This window comes from Anas acuta, chromosome 2 (assembly GCF_963932015.1).
Source record: "Anas acuta chromosome 2, bAnaAcu1.1, whole genome shotgun sequence".
Taxonomy (NCBI): domain Eukaryota; kingdom Metazoa; phylum Chordata; class Aves; order Anseriformes; family Anatidae; genus Anas; species Anas acuta.
Window position 1 is genome coordinate 81489735 of NC_088980.1, and position 26292 is coordinate 81516026.

General features: G+C 38.4%; 1 protein-coding gene across 2 annotated transcripts in view; it reads right to left on the bottom strand.

Annotated features, from left to right (window-relative positions):
* Positions 1-367: 367 nt before the first annotated feature.
* Positions 368-26292, bottom strand: part of TRIO (trio Rho guanine nucleotide exchange factor) — a 242366-nt gene continuing 216441 nt past the window's right edge. Inside the window, exons 39-57 of one of the 2 annotated variants that reach the window (XM_068670984.1) lie at positions 25517-25583; positions 22519-22622; positions 22101-22170; positions 20153-20242; positions 19464-19556; positions 18826-18876; positions 18518-18595; positions 17434-17625; positions 16272-16449; positions 14653-15422; positions 10703-10950; positions 9732-9870; positions 9343-9370; positions 8317-8479; positions 5538-5659; positions 5309-5387; positions 4439-4639; positions 3573-3711; positions 368-2827 (exon numbers count right to left, since the gene is read on the bottom strand). In XM_068670984.1, coding sequence (XP_068527085.1) covers positions 2285-2827; positions 3573-3711; positions 4439-4639; positions 5309-5387; positions 5538-5659; positions 8317-8479; positions 9343-9370; positions 9732-9870; positions 10703-10950; positions 14653-15422; positions 16272-16449; positions 17434-17625; positions 18518-18595; positions 18826-18876; positions 19464-19556; positions 20153-20242; positions 22101-22170; positions 22519-22622; positions 25517-25583 — 3355 coding nt within the window. In that variant the 3' untranslated portion in view covers positions 368-2284. Of the gene's footprint in view, positions 2828-3572; positions 3712-4438; positions 4640-5308; positions 5388-5537; positions 5660-8316; positions 8480-9342; positions 9371-9731; positions 9871-10702; positions 10951-14652; positions 15423-16271; positions 16450-17433; positions 17626-18517; positions 18596-18825; positions 18877-19463; positions 19557-20152; positions 20243-22100; positions 22171-22518; positions 22623-25516; positions 25584-26292 lie in introns of those variants that run through there. The other variant, XM_068670985.1, reaches the window with a different exon arrangement.

Below are 26292 nucleotides of genomic sequence, written 5' to 3' on the forward strand. Positions count from 1 at the left end.
GGGAAATTTGTTCCCTGGCTTAATATTAAACCAAATTGTAATCCTTTGGTCTTTAATTGGGAACATCTGGAAGAAAACTCTGCTGATCAGAATTTACTGGCTAATAAAGACTGTAATGAATTTCCACAGTTAGAGCATTATGCATGTTTTATATGAAAGCAATCAGGACGCTACAAAGCACTCAACACTTAGAGCAAAGGCAAATATTATTTTGTAAGGCATGAAATAAAGATACATCATTGCAAATTAAAATGAATTCTATGCAATAAAACAACGTACTTTTTTTTTTTTCCCAATACAGAGCCAAATTAAAATATAACCAAACCAAACCTACTTTCAAACTTCTTAAAGCAAGAGATCAGACAAATATGTCAAATATGTTTAATTTTTTTCAAAATAACTGATGGCAAAATAAAGTATTTACATCACGTCATACTGTGTAAACATGTAACGTCACTGTACAAAGAAATATACATGCAAAATAAAGCAAAAAATTTAACTAAAACAATAAAGGAAAATAATACACAAACATAATGATATGAGGTTGGTACGAATACACATCCAGTTCTGAAGTCAGTTGTTTTCTTTTAAAAAGTTTCTGTACAACTTTACAAAAAAAAAAAAAAAAAAAAAAGAATAAATAGAATACAGTGGAAGCCGCAAAGCTCAAAACTAACCCAAGCTAGGTTATGGCTTAAGACCCATGTATCTAACTACTGTGGGATGTCGGCTTGGTTTCTTTAAACATGGCATTTCACACAAACATAGATGACAGCACACCCATATGAACTCAGTGATGCACAGAAAACCATCTCTGTCTTCTTAAATAGCTCACGTTAATATTACTTCAACCTTAAAAACAGTTACTAAGACAATTACATTACGTGTCAGACTCTCATCATCTGACCACTACTTTTTTTGAATGTAATTCTTCACCAAAGAGCACAAAAGTCATTTGTTCATTTCACAGAAAGAAGTAAACAGCTTTGAAAATTCTTAAAAAGTAGCAAGTGTTGAGACTGATTTTGGGAAAGTCATACTTTGGCATTTTGAATATAATAATAAATTTTAAAAAGTGTCACCCTATTTCTTAACCGGTTGGAGTTTGGGATACTAATCTCTCTCTCTCTCTCTCTCTTTTATACAATCCTTAAAACTGACTAGTCTTGACTAAATTCTACGCTAACTCTCATCTTAAACTAATAATGACAGTGTGGTACAACACCCTCCCCTGCCCACCCAAAAACCCCAAACACACAAACAAAACCATAAAGCTCGCCGTACTAAGTATGTGCTTTTTCTATATATTTATTACAGTTACAACAGAGGTCCTCATAAATAGTTGCATAAAATGTTAAAGCCACAACATTGCACATGATATGAAATAAAACAAAATCCCAAATGAGTGCATTTACAGTATTTCATCCTGCTGTATACTGCTTGACAGCCGGGTTGGCAAGCTGGGCACCAACCGGACGTCCTTTTCAAACGGGACAGCAAACACTGACCCAAACTGAAGACCCGCACAGTGGTATACCACCATTTAGGAAGGAGGGGGGGAAAAAAGGATAAGGAGGGAAAAAAATTACAGACCGAAGGCAGGTAACAGTCTATATACAAGTAAGGCCTACATTTTATCAGAGCAAAACGATTCATTCTATTTGTATGCAAAAACTTTGAGGTTGGATGCACTTAAAAGCAGAGTCTGATCTCAGTGCACTGCTACGTGAGATACATACAGGCGAGGCAACTGGAAAGCTCTAGGACCAAGTGAAAACCAGATGTTATAAATGGAAGCCTTATCAATGGGCAGCCATTTGGGTGAGTCTTCTCCAGGCGTGATTTCATTTTTGTTTAACACCAGTGCTTTGAACATAGGCATTTCTTCCTTGAATAAATCTTGAAAACGGTAGTTAAGTTCACTTGCAAAATTCAACTCTTGTTTATTAAAAAAACTATTTTTTTTTGCAGAAACCTGAATAAAATACTGTTACTGTATCACTCGTGACTGCTTTTTTGCAGAGTACAGTGCTATCGTCCTCCACCCCAGTGAAGTCTGCATTGCAAGTCCCACGCGCCACCTCGCGTGGTCCCCTTGGAATGCGTTTGCACACGAACATTCGCTAGCAGCTGGTTGGCTCGGGGTTTGCTTTCCTCAAAATTCAAGTCAACAGCTGATTGGCAGGAGGAGTCTATCTCCAGTCTGATTGATTGGCAGGAGGAGTCTATCTCCAGTCTGATTGATTGGCAGGTGAAAGAGAATGAGAGAGAACTTCAAGCAAGGTCAAACTCTTGGCAAGAGCCTGCTCTGTAAGAAGTTTTTAATGCTACGGATGGGTCGAACATCATTCTGGTGTTTTCGCCGCTCAATGAACGAAGTCAGTCTGGATATGTCAATGCTGTCAGCACTTTTGCTATTCCCCAGCTGCAGCCATTGCTCCTGGAGGGCCAGTGCAGCCGAGGGACGCTTAGCTGGATCATCCTGAAGCAGGAAGCATACAAAATCTTTGGCCTTCTGGCTAACTCCTTTGAAGTAGTCATCTGGGAAACTAAAGTCTAAGCGGCAAATATTCAGGCAAGTTTCCTCTACACTTTCATCCAGGAAAGGAGAGACGCCACTAAGAAGGACATATGTGAGCACTCCAATGCTCCAAACATCTGAAGTGAGGGAAACAGGATTTCCGAGAATAATTTCAGGAGCTGCAAACTCTGGGTTTCCAAGTAACTGGTGGATATAATACGTGGTATTGAGCTGGACCGCGTCTCCAAAGTCAGCCAGTTTTATTGTTGGCTTAGAGGAACTCTGGTCCACCAAAATATTTTCAGGCTAGAAGACATAAAAGCAAAAGAAAAAAAAAGAAGTATTTTTTCAAGTCAATCCAACACACATTTGGTGTTCCAACATTACTGTTTCCTAGCCTGCGCTGTCAGCTCAAGAAAGTAACAAACAGCTACAAATGATGAGGATCACTGCTGTAGGCAGCTCTGCAAAGCTCCTAAGCAGTCCTACCAGTCCTTTCCCCAGACTGACTGGCAAGCACTCTCTTGCCAACTGAAGTGTGCCATTAATGTGCTTTAGCTGCTGGTATTTTAACTTTTGCAGGAAATATAGCTCTGCCAGATAAGACTGCAAGTGTTTGCAAAAACAGCTCTGCAAAATTTCACAGAAAACTGTGTTTGGGAACTTAATCTTACAGTACAGCAATTATAAATAGAGGGTGGATAAACAATTACTCTATTTGCTTTTTGACACAGAGAGAACAAAAACCTTGCATTTGAACTTCTGCTGCAAGTTTCACTGGGAAAAATAAAATAAATATATATTAAAAACCAAAATAAAGCAATTGTGCTTGACAGCAATTATTTCCAGCACAAAGGAAATGGCCAGCAAGCTTTAAGAGGAAAGTGTAGGGAATTCAAAGCTTCTGCTTTGATGGCTATGAGTGATTTAAAGCATCTGGGGATAGTGTTCCTCCCTGCCCCCCCCTCCTCCATACAGCTGCCAGTTTCCTAGAAGGAAGTTTTTATGCCTGGAAAGGCGCACACTGCTGGAAATTCCATTCGCTCCTTACCTTTAGGTCCAAATGTGCTATTCTGCAGTTGTGAAGATACTGCACAGCTTCCAGAATCTCTCCCAGGTAGAGTCTGATCTTCCCCTCAGTGAGGTTTCCCCATCGCACGACGTAGTCTAGAAGGCGACCTTGGTCAGCCCTATTGGAAGGTTACATTTTAATGCAAGTCTTAAAACGTTTATATTTTAATATTGTATACAAGAACAAAAGAAAAAAAAAAAAGCCCACACCATACAATCAATTTTGAAAGTTATATTAAAAAAAACCTTCATAGCAAGCGTCCCCTAACAACCACAATTTCATGAAGTAATCATCACTGTTTCTCTTGTCTGGCTTGAGTTGCTCTATCATATACTTTTCTGCCTGCCAATCGCAATATTTTGTCATTTACAGCTCACCTGCACCTAAAGTAAGGTGAACTAACTTTGGACTGGGAGCAGAGGGTAAAGGCAAGGAAAAAAAGGAAGAAATACAGCGTGTTATCTAGACCAAAAGATCAGATGTGTCCTGCCATTAGGCTATGGGAATTGCTAGAGCCTTCAAAATCTAGAAGAGTGAAGACTAGGATATGAAGGGAAGAGCTGACATCAAACTACCAGATCACAACATTCCGAATTCACTTCTGCAATTGCTTGACATAAAATCATTTCTGGAATTCCAGACTAAGATAACCTACATGTCAGTTTAATATGCCAGCTTGTTTCCTCCCAAATTTATTATTAAACCTGACATTTTAGTTACAGTATTAGAGAACCACAGTATTTTGCTTAGGTGTTGTCAAGCTTCCCTGAAATCTTAATGTTTCTTGTTCATAAACCACTATAAACACCCTGGAAAGTCAGCTGTAGAGACTGCATTTTACGCACATTTCTAATACTAGTATGTAGTTGGTGGAGGTCTCAAAGGTATCGAGAAGGCCAATGAGCTGGGGATGCTGGAGATTCTGCATGACTCCAAGTTCATGGGTAACCTGGTCTCGCTTCATCAACTTCTTATTCACAAACTTAGTGGCTACTGCTCGCTTGGTTCCCTTCTGGTCACACTTCTTAACGACAGAAAATCTGCCCCTGGAATACAATATTGAAAGGAAAGGATTAACCGAAACTTGCAGTAAGGAAATGCTTATACCTTCAAAGATATAAGATCAAATTGGGAGATACTAATTTGAGATCTCTAATAAAGTATCCTTGCAGAATAGTTCTGGCCATAAACAAGATTTAAAAGTCCATGCATCTTCAAAATATGTCAGTATAAATAATTAACTGCAGATAGAGATCTGTTTTAACACACTTGCAAAGAAGTCAGGGTGATATCCAGCTTTCAAAGGTCCATCCAATAAGTGAGACAAATGTATATTCTGCATGAGTTATTTCATATTTTGCTCATTTTCAGATCTTTTTTGGCTTTAATTTTCATACCCTAAGTAAAGTTTTGGAGTGCTTCACTGTAGAAGCAGCTTTAGTAAGGCATACTAAAAAAATGAAAAAAAAAAAAAAAAAAAAAGGACTGTAGCTTTCCAAAATAATTGAACACTCATCCATGAATCTATGACACTAATTCAGCCTAACTATGTTCTATTTATGCAGTGCCATCTAGTGCAAGTAAGATTTTGGCTTCCTCATTTTTATTTAGCTCAATGTAATTATGTCCTTCTAGGATCATATAAGTATTTTAGAAAGACAATTAAATTTCTTGAATCAGAAGTTCATATTTTGACATCAGCATACAGAACGCACCTGCCAAGCTCAGCCACTTCACTGTAGAGGGAATCAAAGTTGTCTTTCCAGATTACCATGATTCCATCACTTCCAGGACCTACAGAAGAAGAAAGAAAAAGAGAAGGATAGTAAAGGCAATATTTAATACAGTCAGAGCCTCCTTAGAACTAAATGGTTGTAGTTATCGAATTGGGTAACAGGTGCTTTAAATGTAATCATAAAGAAAAGAGCAACGAGACAGGCCTACCTAAAACTCGTAGACTGGCGGAAGATGAAACCGAACCCATATCGTTTGCAGCTATACACGTATAGATACCATCGTCTTCTGCAGTGACGCCAATGATTTTCAGTGAAGCCTCTCCTAAGTCACTGGGAAACACAATGGCATCCATGAACATTGCATTCAGTTTACAGACCTTAAACTATGAAAATTAGACAAAGTAAGAGTGACAATGTTAAGATTTCTTATTGTCCAGCCCCTGTACTCTGTTGACAACTTTAGCCCTGTTCCTGCCCTTTCAGAAGTGTCTAGCAGAATCCAAACATTTTGTGTGTACAAATTATCATGGAACATCCTGCAGACAATAGTGGTTTTTTAATAAAAAAAAGCATCCTCACTGACACTGTCTCAGTGCATCCTAGGTTCCTCTATGTTTGAAAAAGCAAATGCTTTCCATGCTCCCTCTATTTCTTGCAAAATAATTAGAGGCAGTATCAAGACAACCAACCATCATTATTTCTGAGAGGTTAGTTTCCATCCCTGACTCCTTGGAACCGTATAGAAGCTGGTTTAATGTTTTTACTTTCAAAGCATTCATTCATTGTAGGAATGGGCTCCACCTTCAGTACAAAAGGTACACCACAGTGTGACTTCAGAGACCTCAGAATCTGGGAGTATGAGGAAACTCAGGAAGTCTTGAAGTTTTCCCTCAGCTCCAGAAGAGACAGCAATAATCTATATCAGACAGGAGAAAGATTCTACAAACTCTTCCTTAAATTTTCTCATTGCTCAACTGCTCTTTTTATTTGATGGTTTGTCTTCAAATGTCTGCCTTAATCTTCCTTCGTGCAATTCTAGTACTTTTTATACCATCTACCATATACCATTTTTAGTACTTTCTATACCATCTACCATTGACAGGAACAGTAAATAATTCTATTTGCATAAGTCTCTTACAAATGTGAACACTTGGCATATCTTGCCTATGCTTTTCACCTCTAGGCTCAAAACATTGTGCTATTCTTTCACAACATGGCATATTTTCAAGATTTTTCATCATTCTTATTGTTTGCCTTTGGATCCACCCCAGTTACTCCAAATCATTTGAGTTACTAAAACAAAAGCTGTTTGCCTCTCTCTTTATTCTGCTATTTAATTTCAGGGGAAAGCAATGTAAATTTTAGGAACACAGGAAGATGACTCTCCTCCCTCAGCTCAAAGAACATTTCATTACTAGTATCTCCAAAAATCTGTCAGCCACAACCAGCATGATTAACTGGTTATAATTCTGCAACAGTAACAGATCACTGTGAGATAATTCTAGTGAATCTAGCTCTTAACTCTTGTCTCACAATGGTCCTAGATACAACAGCACAGCTGCCACAATGTCCCTGTCTCTCCACAACAAAAATTATACCAGGTGAAAAGGAAAAAGCAGCTCCAGTAGGATATAAAGAACAATATAACATACTAACAGGTTTGCATATGCATTGGGCTGTATCATACAGCCTCTAATATAGCTATTAAGGAGGAAAGGTTTCACAAAAAAACTTCATTCTGAGGGGAGAACGTAATTCATAAACAAGACGTGTTCACACTGAAGTGACTAAATAACACTTTCAGTAAATTAATAAAAATAAATTTAAAAAACTTTACTAACAGGTAGTTTCACATTCCAAAATGCAGTAACATCTGTTATTATTCAGCTCTTTGAATTACCAGTTAAGTCTGCTCAGTTCTATCACAGCAAAGCTATGACAAAGATATTTGTTTCCATGCTTTGACACTGAAGACAGTAGCACTGCAATGTTAATATGAACCAGAGGCTCTTCTTTTCAAAGTACTGTCATGATCATTCCAAAAGCAGTCATTTGCCTCTAAAACAATGTATGCTACTAATGAAAAGAAAGGACTGGCAACGCGGCATGTCACAGCACTGGAATGCCACAGCACGCTGCTCTAGTTCAAGCACTGGGTCAGTGTGAGAGAACCACGGTGTCTCTTCTGTGGTAGTTAATGAGAAATATCAGCTGAATTTTCTTGTTTTTAACATCAACTGAATATGACATGAGGGTACCCGCAGCCATACTCAGATAAAGTTAAACAACACTTCCAGAAAATCCCAACAGCAAAGTATTCCTGTCTGAGGACAATCCCATCTTTAAGTCTCAAAGCCGAAAGCTATCCTGCAACAAGGCTATGAAATACAACAGCTTCAGCAGCTCCTGTTCCTTCACTGGAGTTTTGCTCTTCCTGGATCCAGGAAAAAGTGATCCAGGATCCAGATTAGTAGTGTACCACCTTCTTCCAGATGAAGAGAAGTCTGCTTTTTATCACAAATCACCTCAGTGATCCTGTTAACAGCGCTGTCCAACAGAAACTGCTATGCTGGCACAGCTGAGGGGGAACCAACTACAACCCAGGGATAGAAAACTCATAAGCCAACTTTAACACAAGTACAAGGGTTAGCTAAATATTAATGAGCCCCGTAAGATTAAAGTAGCCTTCTGACACTGGGGTTTTATCCATCAAGACCAGCTTTGAATCTTCTTGCCACTGGCACTTGGAAATTTATGTGACAGCGGCAAGCTGAGAATTGAATTGCTATCACTGGAATCTTTCTGTGTGGAATCAGAGTATCATCATGAGCTAAGGTTTGTTTTTTTTGGATGCCCAATGCTAGGAGGAAAAAGAGGATATAATTAAGGACAATACCCCAAACATATCAAAACAAGTAAGCCGCCGAGGTAATTCAGAATAATTTTCTCTTTTAAGACAAAGAGATATACTACATAAATTACTGTACCTGTACGAAATGCTGTGATGACCGTCATTGCTCAGTGTGTTATGATCAGGACCCTTCCAAGTAACTGAAGCCTTGGGGCGACCACAGACTTTACACCTAAGCACGATGGTCTCTCCTGTCTCACATGTAACCTCACTCAATGGTATTATAAATTCTGGGGGAACTGGAAGAAGAATTTTAATAGCATTAGGTCAATTGAAATTCATCAGTTTTCTATTTCACTCTCTCTTCTATTAGACAAAGTATGCTGTACTTACAGTTTCCAGGGTTTATCTATCCCTCTGCCCTTGGAGCATGTCCACATTTAGGGCACTTGCTGGGGCTCTGTAGAGCTAATACTTTTTCTCTGCATAAACTTGGACATGACACTACTGAAATGGATAACCCTGAAATTTACCACAGTGAACCAAACCTTCTGGGTCAAGTCAGCTGAATAAACCCAGAAGTAAAAAATATTTAAGGATGTGCTCAGCTAGGATATCTTTATGTCCTGCTGTGTTTGCAGAAGGGAACACAAAACACCTTCTCTACAGTGTAGTGTTTTCCCTTTTTGCTTACAGGTGAAACTCAAGAAGTTTGGCTCTTACTCCAGAGTGCCACTGTTTTTCTCCTGATCAACCTCTGCACTGGAGAGACCCTGCACATTCCCTAAGATGCAAGGTGAAAAATGAAGCAGCAGAGGTCTCCAACTCTTGACCTTCTTATTTTGCAAATTCAGCAGTACCCAACTTCCATACAGTCTCAGTGCACATGCACTACCACAAATACTTCTGAGCAACATATCATATGATCCTTGTGTTTTACATTGTTTTGGACATGTAAACAAGAACATCTTCCTTTAATCTTAAAAAGAAAAAAGAGAGATGACATTTCACTAACTGCCTCTCCTGTCCCAAATGAGGCTACATGTATTTTACAGAAAACACTAATTCCTGATGTAATTCATGTCAAGCAAGTTCAAAGAAAATAAATCAAGCTTTAATCAAATTACATGTACTGTGACTTTTAAAGATGAAAACAACTTACCATCATAAATGTAATTGGGGTTGAGAAGCTGGAAAGGAGAAATCAAAGAATTAGTGTCCTTATAAATGTATAATAAAGAAAAGAATTATAGAAAAAAAAGCACAGTGATGAGCAGAAGTTAGTTGTACCCACAAAGGTCCAATAAACATTTAAGTATCAGATTTTCTGTACCACTCTACTTTTTCTGTAGTATCTATATGCAGTATCATGCCCGTGGGTTCAAAAATCCTATCATCTTGTTTTGAGATTCGATAAACACTGACCATTAGAACCACTGTTGTTTCCAGTTCCTTCATGTGAAATTCTATCAGAGCTAGAACTAGAAGCAACTTTTAAAGAAATTCCAACACAACTCCTTTTGAAAACTACTACTTCTTTGTCACATTTACCTTTACAGAAACCTTGTTGGCAAGTCCTTCTCGGGATTTGCGGTAACCATTTTCTAGCTTGCCTTCCCTTTTGCCGTCTTTATCTTTTTTCTCAGATTTCTTCCTTAAACGGAGTGCTGTGTGCCAAGATGTTGACTTCCTGAATGTGGAACAGTAAGCTTTGATAAATTTTCTTTTCAAACTCTCAATTATGTGTTATAATCTCTAGCTTGAGATGACATTGGAAAAGTATCCCAGAATGTTATTTCATTGTATTAAAGCATACTGAAATGAAATACATTAAGTATTCCATAAGAGATGCTATTTTTGGTTAAAACTGTAAGCAAGCTATTCAGATTAGTCTGTAGTTCAGTATTTCTTGAAATCTTTGCTGCAATCGTAAAAATTTCCATATTCTTTCCATATGAAAATACAAATTGTCAATCAAACTGAACAACAAAAAGCACAAAATCCATCTCAAATACAGCCTATAAAAGCTTTACATAAAACTGCTAAGAATGTGGTTGTGATATTAGATCCACTACAGCAGAGTTGAGAGAGATCTTTTTAGCACCACCAGCCATTTTAAGTAGGTTTGTGGCTCAAGATGGAAATCTAGGAACTCTGAAATCTCATTTCGCTTGGAGCAAACATTATGATGGTTTTCCTAAACAAAGATGTCTAACCTGGCAACTCATACTATTGAATAAGCTAGGAACAGTTGCTTCTCTTAAGGGGAGTATTATTAATCTTCTTTTCCCAGAAGATTGTACTACTACAGCTTTTTGATAAAGAATACATGCATTTAAGTTCTTTCTTACCACTTTTTATTTTTTTTAATATTTTTTCTAAGAGACCTCACATGTACTCATTCTGTTTGATGTTCATTTATACCTCAAAGATAACTTCAACTTTCAGTTTATAAGTTTCAAATTGTCTGAACTGGTAGGTTTTCTCCCTCCTCCCCCTTCTACCCACACCCAGGCACTCACTTGATGGTTCCATCAGGGTTGTCAATGATGACTGCACTGGTATGCCCCAAGACATAGCCGGGAATCCAGCCCTCGGCTGCGGGGCACTGATCAGTGGCGGCTCTGAACACCAAAAACATGTTCTGTTGGTTGCTGGCTAGAATCTGCACGACCTCTCCTTGGTAGACATTTATCTCATCCTCCTTCACTGCCGTGTAATCGTGTGTCACCAGCATGGTGGAGATATTGCTACTGCTGCTACTTTCACTCTGCAAGTGTCAACCAGAAGCACAAAGAGGAGGCAAAAAAAAAAAAAAAGAGAATCAAGTTTAAAGTTTATAAAGGAGAAAGGCTGCTCTTGGCCTGCTACATTTCAACCATGACCTGCGTAATACACATAGATTAAGCTGTAGTCAAAGAAAAGAAATCAGATTTCTCTTATAGAGCTGCTTGTATTGATTTATCTTGTGTAAATTAGTTTGATTTTTGAACACCATTATGTATAGCAGGCGCAGAAATTTATTCCTTTTATTTTTAGTAAAGATCACTTAATTTTACTTCTTCCATTTTTCACAGGATCTCAACTAGTCCTCCTTTCAAGCTCTGTCACTAAACCTGACATCTTTATCAGGTGACAAAGTCACATTACATCACATGTGACAATTTTTCACTAAGTCTTATGGGTGTATAACAAACCAAGACTTGACCTCATAAACACTGGAAACTAACAACGAAACACGCATAATAGTCTTTCCTAGCACCATTTGTCAGATCTCAGACACCACGAATCCATGGTAACTTACTAAAGTAAGACTCTCTTTGCCCAAATACATGCATTTCTCGTATTAGGTTTAATAAATAGAGGTGTGAAATCTATTATCAGACTACGCAACCTATCCCCTGAAAGAAGTCATTTCCTTCTTGAAACAAGTTAAAAACGAAGTCGATGAGGTATGTATGTGTATGCATCTGCCTTCTGATTCTGTGTTCTTTCTTCAATCTCTTTCAGCTTGCTATTGGCGAGTACTCACTATTGGCTAGCAGTAACTGAGCTGAAGAAGGAAAGCAGCACCCAGCTGTAGCTGAATGCTACTACGGCTCATATAGCACAGCCATGTGGTAGCATCACGTATGTGCACGCAGCACGTAGGAAGCTTGGCACACAGGATTAAAATAGTGTCACCTTTTTTTCTCAAAACTCTCAAATATTTGTCTCCTCAGTGTTGAGGAGACACAGCAGGGGTCAGTTACAGCATGGTGCACTGGGAACCCCCAAGCCCACAATTTCATCCTATCTGCTAATGGCCACGAACAAGTCACTCCATCTCTTGGTGCCTGCGCTTCCTCGTGGGCGTGCTGGCTGACTGGTGCACTGAGAAACAAGGGTGTTCAGAAGGAAGCTCTGATTACTCATTCCTACAATGTTCAGCACAACAGTGCTTGGGTTTCCAATCCCTTTCCTGTTTTCTCTATTTGGATGATGAAGCAAATGTTACCTGAGAGCAACATCTCCCCTGGACTGTACCTCTACCAAAGGATATTTATATTTAATTACAGGTGCTATACTTCCAGTGGTAAGAACAGTTTGTCTGGCTTACAGGACTGTCTACATGGTCTTTTGTATTAACAAGACCCTTCCATACTTCTGGCAAACTGGGAATAGTAGAACCTTAAAAAATTCAGAAGTCTTATTTTCAGTCACTGTTTAAACTAAGATTACAAATTCATACATTCTTCTAGCTAGATGAAAAAAAACTCCATTCAGAGAAAGTTGCTTTTACTAATTCCTTCTGTTAGACCTATGGGGAAGAGGAGGGGAAGGCTGAAATAGTAAAACCAACCTATACCCAAACCTTGCCCCATACACTACCTCTGAATATACTGTTTCTTAGCATGCAGTAGAATTTGTATGCAGGACTGGCTTGCATACATCTCTTTTTAATAGTTAAGCCTTGAAGGACCACTTTAAAGTCTGAATATTTCTTATTGTCGCAAGGACAGATAAATCTACTAAATAATTGTCTGGTAAGTACAAAGTAACTTTCTATCTTGTGAACATGTTTATATCAGAATTTATTCTCACCACAGAAAGACAGCCCTTCCTCTGCCTTGCAAACAGTAATTATTCTTGCACAGGAAATTTTTTTTTCCTACTGCAAGTGTTGCTGGTCATCACTGTCTGCAATTACTGGATTACAGAGGATATACAATCAAAATCTAAGAAACTGCTTCCGTATTCCTGCAAAGCTAGCAAGAACTACTCATTTTTTTTCTTCTTAGGAGTAACCTTTCCATGCATAAGTAAGCTGGTGAAGAAAACTTAACCATGCGTACATGTAAATATACACAAGCAAATGGTTAAAATATGCCTTCACAACCCATCTTCTCCAGCTTGTTGAATGCAGTGTGAAATCCTGCTAAAATATGGTTTACAAAGTAAGCATTATGAAGCTTAATTATCAAGTGCAATGTAGTTGTAAAGCAGCAGAAGGCACATTCAGACACTGTTTTACAGTAAGATAAAAACAAGCAAAGGTATCTTTGCTGACAGTATCAAAATTCAAATGTTTTGAAAACTTAGTGCCATTCTTTCTCTCCCTCTTTTTTTAATGTAATTACATCAATTAATACTATGCAAGTCTTGATTCACATGCTGTGCAGTAATTGTGAGGAAGTCCGATTACCCCAGCTATTATATTATCATCACATTTTGCTAGACTGAAGATACACACAAGACAGAGCTAAACCAAATGAAAAGTTGAAAGATCAGGATAAAAATATGATACATGCAAAGCATAATTTGTTCTTCTGAAGCTACTATAAAAGTATAAGAACTAAGAAGTCAAGAAAGCTCTCTGTTTAGTTATATTTAGCAGTTCTATAAAGAAATGCATGCATTTTAAAAAGTACAGCAAGTTAGGTTGATTTGCAAAATTGGTACTGCATACGATTTGTGAGAGAGTAGAAAAACAAACATTTGTGAACACAACACTTAGTGAGAAGAAAATCAAACGCACCTTTATTAGAAATCAAAAAGGCACCAGAGCCTGCCTACCACATCCATGGCAAGTGCCTTGACATTTTTGCTTATATTTGCACATGCCCCTGTGATTGCTGTGTTGCATTTCCTGGTAGATTTTATTACAGAGAATGTGGATTCTGTTGATACCCCAGCTTTCCGCACAAACACACCAAGTACATACTAAAAGGTTGAATCTCCAGATGCCCTAAAACAGTTCTTCTTATAAAGCAGAAGAGAAAAGTGGAGCCACTATTTGTTTTGATTGTAGTAGAAGAACAGCTGATTGTTTTAGCTAGGTTTTGTTTGCCTATTTTGAGTGGACTGCAGGAAGCTTCCTTGACCAGGCAAAGAATTAAAAAAGAGAATGCTGCACATCACCTAAGGCTGAAAGGAGGAGGTGGGGGGCGGAAATAAATACAAAATAAAAATCAAGCAGCCCAGGGACTGTACCGTAGACATCTCAACGAAGTTAAAACTCAACAGGACAGTGCTGGCGGATTTGGCGTGACAGGGAAAAAAGCCCCAAGGCAATCTGCCAAAATCTCAAAGTCAGATTTAAATGCTGGCTGCAATGCATACCCCAAGGTGCTCTGGTTGCCACGCTTCAGCATGTTAATTATGTGCCTTCAAATTAGAGACGAAGAAGCAAGGACAGCAAGTTAGTATCAGCCTAGTGATCTATATTTTCAGCAGAGGCAGAAATTGCATCTAATGTTAGCAGTGTTTGTGTGTCTGTATACATATCACTGTCTATGTTTTTATGTATACATACACAAGTGGTAGATAATTTTGTTTTTTAATGTGCAGAAGACACTGGAACAGTTGATTATTTCAGAGCAGTACAGCGCCGGAGAGCCAGAAGTTAGTACGGAGAGTGATGGTAACGCACAGAAAGGGAGCATGGGAAGGTTTTAGAAGAGCTCGCAGGACAGAGGTGCTCCGCTCTTACCCCATTACTCTGGGTGGAGTGAACTGACTGCTCGCTGGTCGAGGAGCATGTGCTCATGCGGTCTGTGTCCTTGCTGTGTGAAGAGTGGCGGTGAACCTGCCGCTGGAGGGAGTCATTGTCCCCAGGGAAAGTGAAGGAGCCAGGGCGGCTGGCAGGGGATGCTGGGATGGAGCTCCAAAAGGAGCCCTTCTGCAGGGGGCTGCTGGGTGGAAAGGTTTCTTTGCCAAAAGGAGAAGGGAAAGTCGTGGAGAGAGGAGAGTTCATTGGTGAGATGGCTCCTGGCCTTGGCTTCCCCAGCGTCAGTGATCCTATGCTGTTTCTTGAGCGACTTTCCTCTGAGCTTCCACGTGAGTCTTTCTGGGCTCCGTCAGCTGAGCCAGAAATGTTTCCCGCTGTCTTCCTGGGACTCTCAATAACTTTCATCTTGGGAATCTGCTCAGCTTCTCTCTGAGGACCGTCCGGTTCTGCACTGGGAGGGTGCCTGTCTGGCTGGCTCAGGCCAGTTTCTAAGGAGGTGTTGTAGTGTGGCAGGGAGAGATTGTGAATGGACATACCTGACATCTTGTCTGCCTCTGCTTGGGCCGAGGCTGCAGAGGAGACCAGGACTGGGGAATGGTGTCTGACAGGCTGGGGGATCCGGGATGGCCGGCTACGGCTGGAGCTGGGGATTCCACTAGAGCTGCTGGGGCCGCTGCTGTTACTGCTGCTGCTTCCGCTGCCGCCTCCACCGCTGCTGTGGTTCCTCTGGTACTCGATTGGGGACGTCAAGGCTGCAATGGGGAAAGGAGAGCAGGTGGTCAGGGAAAGGAGAGCAGGAAAGAGAATGAGAACAGCTTAAAACAGACACGCTTAGTAGCAAAAGCGGAGCATGGCTCAAATATGATGAATTCCTTTAGCAATGATGGTCATACTGCAGACATCAAGTCACTGTTCTATATTACACCTTCATGACCTGCTATATTTAATCTTCATCAAAGACAAAAGAGGTAAATCCAGGGAAAAATGTTTTCCTTGTTTTCCTCTAGATGACATCGTCAGTCAGCAACCAAGAGGGAAAAAAACAAGTGTGATTTCAATCATCAGCTCATTTTTCTCTAAACATCTCTTCAAAAAACCTGCATCAGGGAAACAACTGATGGATACAGAAATATAGCAAGAAACTTCTGGTGTCACAGCAGACACTACCACCTTCTACTGTTCTCCTGCAGAATTTGAATGCTGCTGCCACAGCAAGGTGCGACAACAATGGCCACCAGAATAACACAAGCAAAATACATTTTGAACGGATGCTTAAAATTCCACTTGCATTTAGTCTTTAAAAGCTTGCATTTGCTTAAATGGGGTACACAAACTTTCCACATCAACGGATGGTACCAGTCGTAATTCACTCCTACAAAACATTTGGAAAATTTCACCGAGGGAACACCATGTAAATTCAGACTACCACTCTTATGACAAATGCTAGCATCTGTTCTGAAGCAAAAACGTGGCACATAACCCCCAACTGTTCTGCATTAGCTCAGGAAAAAGGAAACTTGCAAACAATTTCAAAGCCAAGAAACAACAGATGAGAGAGAAGTCACTCAATTATGAACTTTCAAAGAGAGCAAATCATTTACCATTTAAAAAGTTGCGCTGGTTTTCCAAAATTTGGTTAATTTCATGGATCCATAGCTGTCGGACTGCTGGGCTGGCAGAATGCAAAACAAAGGTCTCCGTGACATCGCCCGTTCTTGATGTTAGTGCAAATTTACATGGATCGCTGTCCACATTTTCCTCCAGGGAAAGGCAACTCACCTTCACAAAAAAAAAGAAAAAAAAAGAGAATTTCCTTCATGCATTTTTTGAGAAATTGCTTATTTGATAACTCAGAGTCAAATCTTGAAATGTAATTAAGGTGACCATCTTTTTGCTCAATACCATGAAATGAAGGATTACAGTAAACTAAGGATTAATATATGTCATTTTTGGCACACCAAGGATTCATATATGTCATTTTTGGCTAAAACAAAGTATCAACAACAGTCTTATTCTACAGCAGCCTTTGCTCCAGAGAGTGAATCCGACTGATGCACTGCACTCTTATTATCTCTACACAGACACTATGGCTTAATGTTCTCCATCAGCCCTTGCTCTCCCCTTGTGTTATTTAAAATGCTGAGCCCATTCTGGAGCTCTACTGAAGGCCCCACTGAAGTCTTCTCCCGCAGAGACAGCAACACCGTGGAACAGGCTGCCTGCCCAGGGCAGAACAGGATGTGCAGCTGGTACACGGAGCGGCAAGGCAAATCAGAGGAAGCAGGGTCCACACAAAAAGCTTCATGAGAAGGGCTGATGAGCAATATCAGCAACAGCTTTTGTTTCTGGAAAGGTTTGAAGTGGGGGATTTGCTTGCAGAAAAGCTGATACATCCAAGAAGGTGACAAATGGGGACTGACTACACATTGGGACTGACTGCAGCTGAAACTCATCAGAAGGCATACTTAAAGACTTTTCCTTATTTGCAATTACTTTGCTATGTGGTGTACATGCAACGTTTTGTCCAGCAACACCTGCTTTTGCATGCTTCACGCAGGAAGCATCAGACAGCTGGAATCCAAATACTTCCATTTACCATCAGAGTGAGCATAAATCCAATAGGTCATTTGAGGAAATGACTGACACCTTGCTGTGCTTCCAGATTCCCCTTCTAGATGCCATTAGTGACTCCACACTGTATTAGGAACCGTTACCTTTGTGTCCCTTGCACAAACTCTGCTAAGATTCACACACAACAGTTACCTTGATACTGTTTTTAAACAAGAATCCGGGCATGGAGAAACCTTTCTTTTTATCTAGCGGCTCACTGAAAATGACAATCTGCTCAAACAGGAAGACCCGTCTCTCCTTGCAGCGTGGCAGAAGACCTGTGTCCTGGTCTGTAACCAAGAACGTGTCCTGGAGCAGGAGCTTACCCTGGGCTACAATTTTACCCTATAAACAGAAGCAAGTGGAAACATAGTTAGTGCAACCTTTCATTTTAACCCAATAAATCTTTTTTTTAGCAGATGCTCATGCTAAAATAGCTTTGTACATTTTCCAATTTCTCAGTGTCACTGACCATTATATATTAATTGATCCTACAATACACAAGATACTCTCGTGACCTCTCTCAAAAAACAGCCCCTGCCCCCCTTTAAATTCATACTGCAGTTGGAGGCTTATTAGTAACACTGGTAAAACTCAAAGGTTTTCATCTCTCTATTCTTAAGATATTCCTTCCTTGCCACTTCTCACCCAGTAACTCATATATACTTCCAGTGTCTTCCAGAGTACTGAAAAGGGGAAGAATTCAAGTTCATACCTGCAGAGCAGAAAGGGCTTTTTTTTTTTTTTTTCAAATGGCTTTGCAAGTAGAACACATGACTATGACCTGGCTGATGCATACTGCTTCAACAGCCAACTTTCTTCTAGCCTTACCAAAACAAGAAGGACTACAGCTTCTTCAGGTATTTTACTGACCAAAGCAAACTCCTCCTTTGTCTACATTGCTGAGGTCTGCTCATCTGCTAACAACTGATGACTTCAGTATTTCGAAATCATTAGTCAATACGTGAACCGTAATAACACAAGCACTTCCCAGATTTTGTAGACAGATTTCTCTAGTGTGACTGACTTAGGAGGTAAGCTTTCCAAGACGAAGTCCTTGGCAGGGCTAAGATATAATTCTGCATTCACTACTTTTTGCGCTAGCTAACCATATGGTGAAGGAGCACCCCACCTCTCCTTATCCCCATCAACTCCCTCCACAATATTAATGGTTAATTTCTAGAGCATCTGACAGAAGCTCTAAGCAAAATCCACTGAAAAATCCCAGTCAACTTACATCAAATCCTTGCAGGCGGCCAACATTCATCATGTCATTACACCGTTTTGGTACTATACACATGACCTCTACAGCTCTCTGTTCAAGATAAATAAAAAGTCAAAGATTATTTTTCCAAAACCAAGTTAGCAGGATGAAATTTAGTTTCATTTGCTATGGTTGATTTAGAACAGAAAGTAATGTGAAAAGTAAGCACTTATCATAGGCACAACCTCAAGAAGATAAGAAAAGGAAAATAACTTGCCAAAAAAAAGTATAAGTTCAGAGTTAAAAGCATTTAAATGACTGAGAGAAAATGTCTCACGTACCTCTAGTTCTGTTGTATCAAGGTTAGCTTTTTTAGAATATTTGAGGAAGTCCTGAAAAAGGAAAAATCAATAATGTAAGTTTTTGCTCATTAAACCACACAGAGATATCTTAGATACTTGCTATCCTGTCAGGATGAAAGACTACAGAACATATACACTTTTTTTTTCTTCTTAAAGCTTCTTGTTGGGGGGCTTCCCCCTAATATATATATTTTTTAAGATTTATTAACTATTTATTTTAGATTATACAAGAACATGTACTAACTTAATGACACCTGTGATAGACATGGTTGCTTTTCAGTAAACATTTACACGGTATTAAAATGGTTGCACATGTAGATGGAAAAACTGGGAGGAATCCCAGTAACTAATATCACATTTAGAGATGAAAAGAGGTGGGATATCACTGTCATCATTGCATAAGGTACAAATTTTAAACATTTCATGTCACTGACTTGAGTTTATCTGGTCTTTAATATTAAAAAACAAACAAATGAAAAAACAGTCCAAGCGATTTACTTCAATTTTTAAAACTACCTGAATATGTTCAGAAAATAATCATTCTACATTGGAAGAGCATAAGCAATATTTAAAAAAGGAAAACATATTTAAAACATACATTAAATCATTCACTTTACCTTTAGTAACAGCTGGTATTTCATAATTCTCTGCACAGGTTTTATTAGCAAGTCCGTGAGCTGAAGTCTGTGGCCCAGGCGTTGCTTTAGATCCTGAGGGATGTAAAACAAATATTTGGGGGCTTAAAATATTCTGATACTAAGAAACATAGCAGCATATATAACTATTAATGGCTACCAAAACAAAACTGGTAAAAGTCAGAGCAGAAGTTGATTTGCAATTAGCAAAAGGTGGAGTCCTTCCTTTTATCTGTATCAGCTCTACTTCCAAAGTATTCTCTCCTCCCAGGATCTTTATTTATTTATTTTTAAATGATTGTTCAGTGAAACGGAATTTTTCAGTCACAGGTTGTATATTGGCCATTTCTCTACAGCGATCTTTGGTCATCCAATATTACCACTTCATATTATATACACAGTTAACCACCTAGGCTAGGGATAGTAAGGATAAGACTACTGATTAATCAATATCTTAGAGAGGAAAACTAAAGTTCAGATATGAGATTAATAACTGGCTTTAGGAGCCTGTATCAGACTTGAGAAGTGAGAATAGAAATGGGCAAGAATTATAATTCAAAGGAATAACAACAACAACCAAATGTGCTTTTTTTTTTTAACTAGCAGATCTGATAATGCTTATGATTTGTACACACCCTTTACTTTACATAAATCCTCCCTCAAGAACTTACCTCAAAAAATGTATCAATGTATTCTGAGACAATGTGCTCAGACTTTGGTTTGTTTTGGCAGTAAACTATGTACATGTGCAACCTTCTCTCCTAGAAGAACAAAGATACAAAATGATATGTTATCAATGTTATCATCAGGAAAACGCGTGCCAGATCAAAACAGAGTATAATTTTAAGAAGTATTTTAAGAAGTACAACTGTTGCAATGTATAAGCATAAAAAGGTCCTTTTGATGAAAAGAAGCAGCTACACACGCAGAAATTACAGATCTGAAACCAAATTTATCTGGATATGTCATGATTTTAGAAAGAAAACACAAGTAAAAAAATGCCTCAGGTGTATAGAAATGATAGCTTAGCAAGTCCCATAATAAAAAGAACCACAGAAATGGTTTATTTTAGTGGAACAATGTTTTTTACCAAGAATAATGTAGGGAGCCTCCGAAATATTGTATTTTTGATTTTTTTTATTTTAACGATCTCATTATTACTCTAACATAATAATGTCTCCCTCCTATTCTGCTGTACAGAGCAGTTAAGCAAAACCTGTCTGTCTTTTACACAGAAGATGTCATATTGGAATTTGAGTGTGGGAGTAGGTGATGTAGCCTGGAAATGGTGGTGCTAGTATTTTTGAACTCTGATTCTGTATTTTGTGTGCATGTGTTTTTAAGATGGAGGCAACAAAGAAATAGAAAGAGCATAACTTTGACCTTTAAGATTCATTCTTGGTTACCACCATGCTGGTTAAGAAACACAGACACAATATGTATTTATTATCTACTCCAAAGTCTTCCTTCTCATTTTAACAGGACTAGTTTGCTATTGATGCTTTGCTAGTCAGAAAATTATAGAGCAATGACCAGTGAAGACAAACAGAAAGTAAAAAAAGAAGAAATAAGAAGGTGCTTGAAAAGGACACAGGACATAGATTAAGAGCAGAAATAGAATTTTCTATTTCTAGGAAGTTCTAGCTAACAGTCAGGGTTTTGCCAGAGTATGTTGTAATAGGATCATAGCTTGCCCTTCCATCTGCAGTAGTAAGTGTGCTTTTCAAAAACAATTCAGTTACAAATATTCCAGGAGAAAGTAAAACAGCAATCAGAAACAGAAAGAGTTACTCCCTTCAAGTTTCCCATTTTACACCAGTGTCAGGATTCTCCCCTCTCCCTGTGCTTTTTTTTTTTTTTTTTTGTGATCCCTCAGAAATGAAACAGCTCACTCCTCATCATTAGCTCAGGAATTAGACCTGACTTCCAGTGTTACTGTTCCATTAATGCTTGGTTCTGTACTCTTTTGCTACCTTGGTATTGACTTCAGACAGTCCACAAGGAAAAATCTGAAGCCCACTAAATGTGCTTAAATCCACTCTTTCCCCAGTCTTTGCACACTTGTGCAATCACATATAGCAGGCAAGTTTCCCTTCTGCTACCTGGTGTGATTTGGAGTACCTTGAGACCTCATCTCAAATAGATGCTAAGCTGTTCTTCTACACAAAGAGACTTCACTCAAAAGAGGGTAGGAGAATGATTAGTAGCACGTGAAGTCTGATATCTAGTTTCTAGATAACTAGTTTATATTATTTCCTTCCAAAGCATTACCATATCTAGATGTATCACATGGCTATTCCTTTTAGCAAGCAGATGAAAAGCGGGGAAAAAAAGGGACTTGCATAAAACTATAAAGGGTTCAGTGTTGGATTAAGATTAAACACCATGAATGCCTGCCACTCATGATTTCTTCCCCAGGTGAAGAGGGAGGAATCTCAATCACTAGTGAGATTCTTACTAGTTTACTTACAAGCTCTTACAACCTCTCTCTCCCTCTTTCTCTTGCAGTGAGAAACATTTTTTATTAACTTATGTAACCATGTTATACCATAAATCCTTAATAAACACATTAGACAGCAGCAACAATAGGGGTTGGCCAAAAAAAACATTTGCACTTACATGCTTAACAAACAGGGATCCCAGCTTTTCTGGATCTTCAAGGCACTTCTCCAATTCTCCTAAAAAGAAGCTGAACATAAACACAGTAAGTATCTTCTTCTGATAGCACATACTATGGCAACAGGTGATTGCAAGGCAACATAGTCGTATTACAATACATACTTTGCATCCCCAGTCAACAGCTTTGGGCATTAACCTATTTCCAAAATGACAATATTAACAGTGTAATATTTTAATACATATTCCAAAGGGACACATATGCCAAGATGGAAAAATACTGATGTTCGTTAATAAATTTTTCTTTCATATATTGACTGAAATATTCCTCCTACTCAGTCTGAGTGCTTGAGGTTGCCAAACTAGTATTTTCTACGTAGAACTGTTCACCAGGTGTTTTTTAAGTTGCAGATATACTTACTCTCTGTGCCAGTCATAAATCTGATGAATGTTTCCAAATACAATCTTGTCTTTGCCTTTCATGTCATCAGGAACTCCATCTTCCTTCATAAGTGCCATGTAACCCTGCAACAATCCAAGGAAACTCACTGAGTATTTCAACTTAAAGTGAGAATTGCCTTCCCATCTCCCTTTCCCCAGACACATTCCAAACTGCCCATGACAACAGCTTGCTTAGGACACATATCCAAACAAGCCAAAAAACTGCTCTATAACATAACTTCACATAAAGCATGTCTACAAACAACATGAATTAGTTTGAGGTTGTCTGTGCAACAGTGCCCAGAGTGCTGGAAAGATTAGTTCACCTTAGATAACTTAGACTGTGTGAACAGGCTCAAAGCATATTGAAAATTCAGCAGTTCCACCCTTATTCATTTGAAGCAGCTGCAATGCTTTGCACAAGTCAGAGCCACTGAACAAGCTTCTGTGCTCCTTTTCTCAGTGTTTCTTATTTCAGGTCATCCAAACTAACCCTACACTAAGATATGTGGAAGAAGAAAGCAACTGCACTGCATATAGGACTGCATTACATGGACTAAAATTTGTGGTAAGAGCAAACTGAACACCAAACAATTAAATGTCGATTATATTAGCAAGCATTCTGGCCACAAGATAGTTTCATTTAGCATTTCCAGTAGTCTTGTCTTCTGTTTTCTGATCTACATAGACTTGTTTCACTGTGCAATTCCACTGGCTTTTTAAAATTTCTTAATATTCATTCAAGTCTACTCCTTCTACTTCTTCTAAGACTTCTATTCCTAATTAGCCAGGCATTTTTTTTTTCAGTTTGCCAAATTCATGTTTTGATGTCTGATGTTTTCATTAGGAATTTTTTTGTTAGTTACGAAAATAATACGTGTTCATAGCTTTCTAATGCTCCCTTTAAATAGTGTATGATGGCTATTACAATAGCAGGAAAAGCATACATTCATTATAGCTGCTTATTAAAAAAAAAGCCAAACATCTTTATAGCTGCTTCTGTGGATAAAGTGAATAAACATGTGTTAATTGACCTTCATCTGCATAGTGGTAAGATTATAGTTTTCAATATTGATACAAAATTCACCATCAGAGTAACATAAAGCTGTTATCTGAAATAATTTCAGGTCCTTTCTCAATAAATCATATGAAAAATAAAAGACACTCTTTGATGAGAGAGGAGGATTAATTTCAGATTACTGAAGACATTCTGTACCAGTAACCTCCATGCACAACATAAAGACATTTTATATGCACAAGCATTTTATCTCGTGTATAAAATATTAATCCAGTATAAATGTTTAGCGCACAAAGCCTGCAGTGTTTGGAAATGATTCAGCACAGACCTCATACATACAGGGAGTTGCCTCTGATCTAGCTACAGGCCTGCTAAGCAGCTTTCTTTTGGAAATGTGTAGATCCAGGGGAAGAAAATGCAAGAAACCAATACAGATAAACAGCAGTCTTAAATCTTTCTGCAAATTAATTTAAGCTGATCAAATGTGGTGCTTAAATACAAGTACACAGTAAACTGTTTTCAAACTGGTAGCAGTATCATACAGTGTCCTTTTTAAAATCAAGTTTGTCCTATTTTTCATTTTCTGAGAACATTTTTCTCTTCTTCAGATGTGAGCATCAATACCTAAGGTGCCATTTAACTGTATTAAAAGAATGTCTTGCCTGAAATCACTCTTCAGTTTAAGACCTACTGCCAGAAGTACAGCAACATACACAACACTACCCACTTGAGTAATGCCACTACCATTACCTGAGAGAAGTTGCACACCTACTGAAGTGTTAATGGGTTTAGGGCCTAAATTAACTCTTAACAAATGGATGTAGCAACAAAACAGTAACAAAAGGAAAATGGAAGATGCTTGTGAACTCATGGATATTTAAAGTCCTCCTACATGCACAAATAAGTTCTTAAGAATATTAAACATGCAGATTAGAAAAGTCTACTCAGTTTGTAACTGTATGCCAAAAAAAAAAGTCACATAGAACGACAGGGAAAGCAAACAAAAAATTCATTTTAGCTATCTTAGCTATCAAAAATAATTTCTTCAGCTATTGATGGTGAAAGCTCTGTAAGTCTTTTTGCTAGTTCCATAGTCCATAAGAATTGCACTGGATAACACAACGGATGGATGATGTTTAACTATCAGTCTTACAAAACTTGTTAATCGGATAAAAAAATAATTTGCGGCACTTGGACAAGAACATAACAAGATCCTGATGAAAATGATATTCATGAATGACAACATTCAATGGGAACGTTCTCAAAAGGCTGTCCCTTGCCCTAGAGGTTACTATTTGTAGGCTCTCCCATAGTCTGGCAGAGACAGATGCTTTTCTGGAGGAGGATTCAGAGCTAGAAACAAATTTTGGCTACACTACAGGAAAATTTAGTGCCTGTCTTTTTTTTTAATTCCTTCCATTAAAACAGAGTTTAAGAACTGACCCTTGTTGAAATTCACTGGTATATGCATTCTCCCTGCTCTTCCATTTGCATTTTACTGGTAGCTCAAAATCACACACCTTCATTAAGTCTCATTTCCTTTCACAAAAGGGAAATCTAGGAAGTCTAAGAGAAGCCTAGCAGCAGGAAAGGGGGTACGTCTTGCAAATCCAGTATAGTTGTTCTACCTGCTTAGCTACAAGGCTTTTTTGAATTCAGCTGGGCTAAAAATAAAATCATGTAGTCTAAGATACAATTACACCAGAGGTAGTGATCTTCAAAATGACAAAAGAACTACAGTCTTCAAAAGAACAGTAAAAAGCACACAATAATAGGAAGAAAGAAGGAATGAAATCTGATGTGGTATTTCTAATATATTAAAAACCTGCAGGAGGGAAAATTCTTAACACAAACATTCAGATGTTCAGTTTCTTCCTGTGTTTTGATTTGAAAAAAAATAAAAATTGAGGTTTAAGCAATACAGTTGATTGGTACCACATTAAAAAAAAAAAAATCATACCTCAACTACATAGCCCAGATCTCGTACATAATCTCGCTCTGTCTCCACCAATTCCTGCAAGACGTAGCTACAAGGGAAAGAAAATGGTGAAGACACGTGTCATTAAAGAAAACATTCTAAAAGAGGATTAATGACATACAACCTTTTATACATTTGCAGTCACATATTCTTGATAAGCAGAGCTGAAAGGGAAGAATTAATGCACATTCTTTCTAAGCAAGATGATTCTTTGACTTTGGAACTGGAGCAGGCTTGCTTCTGTTTATCAAAAGTCAGATGTTTTCCTACACGTGTCATTAAAATTAAACATTTAACTATTGTTTAAAATAAAATGCTATTACATCTATGGTCTGGAGACTCTTAAGCATATGAACTGAGAGTTATTCCTTGCCACATATTTAAATAATTTTTGAAACCAGGAATGTTTTTGTTCTACCATGGTAACAGTTTACTACTACAAAAGAAATTCAGAGTCCTTGGAGGAATGGTGTGGGGAAACAGAACAAGGGGAACGACCAGTTTTTTGAAGCCTAACAGACCTCTGAATATTCAAAGATCAGTATCATTCTGCATAACTGACACTGATATTCTAGAAGTCAAACACAGGTGTGACACATTAAAATTCACAGGAAATTTATACTGGGACTAGTGTTTGAGAAAAGTTTTTTCTTTGCACAATGTGAGTGTGTGCTTGACACCTAATGTGAGTCCTGTCCCTTCCAGATTAACAGTTTCCACTGCCAGCTCAAAGGGAACATTCTTTACACACTCCACTT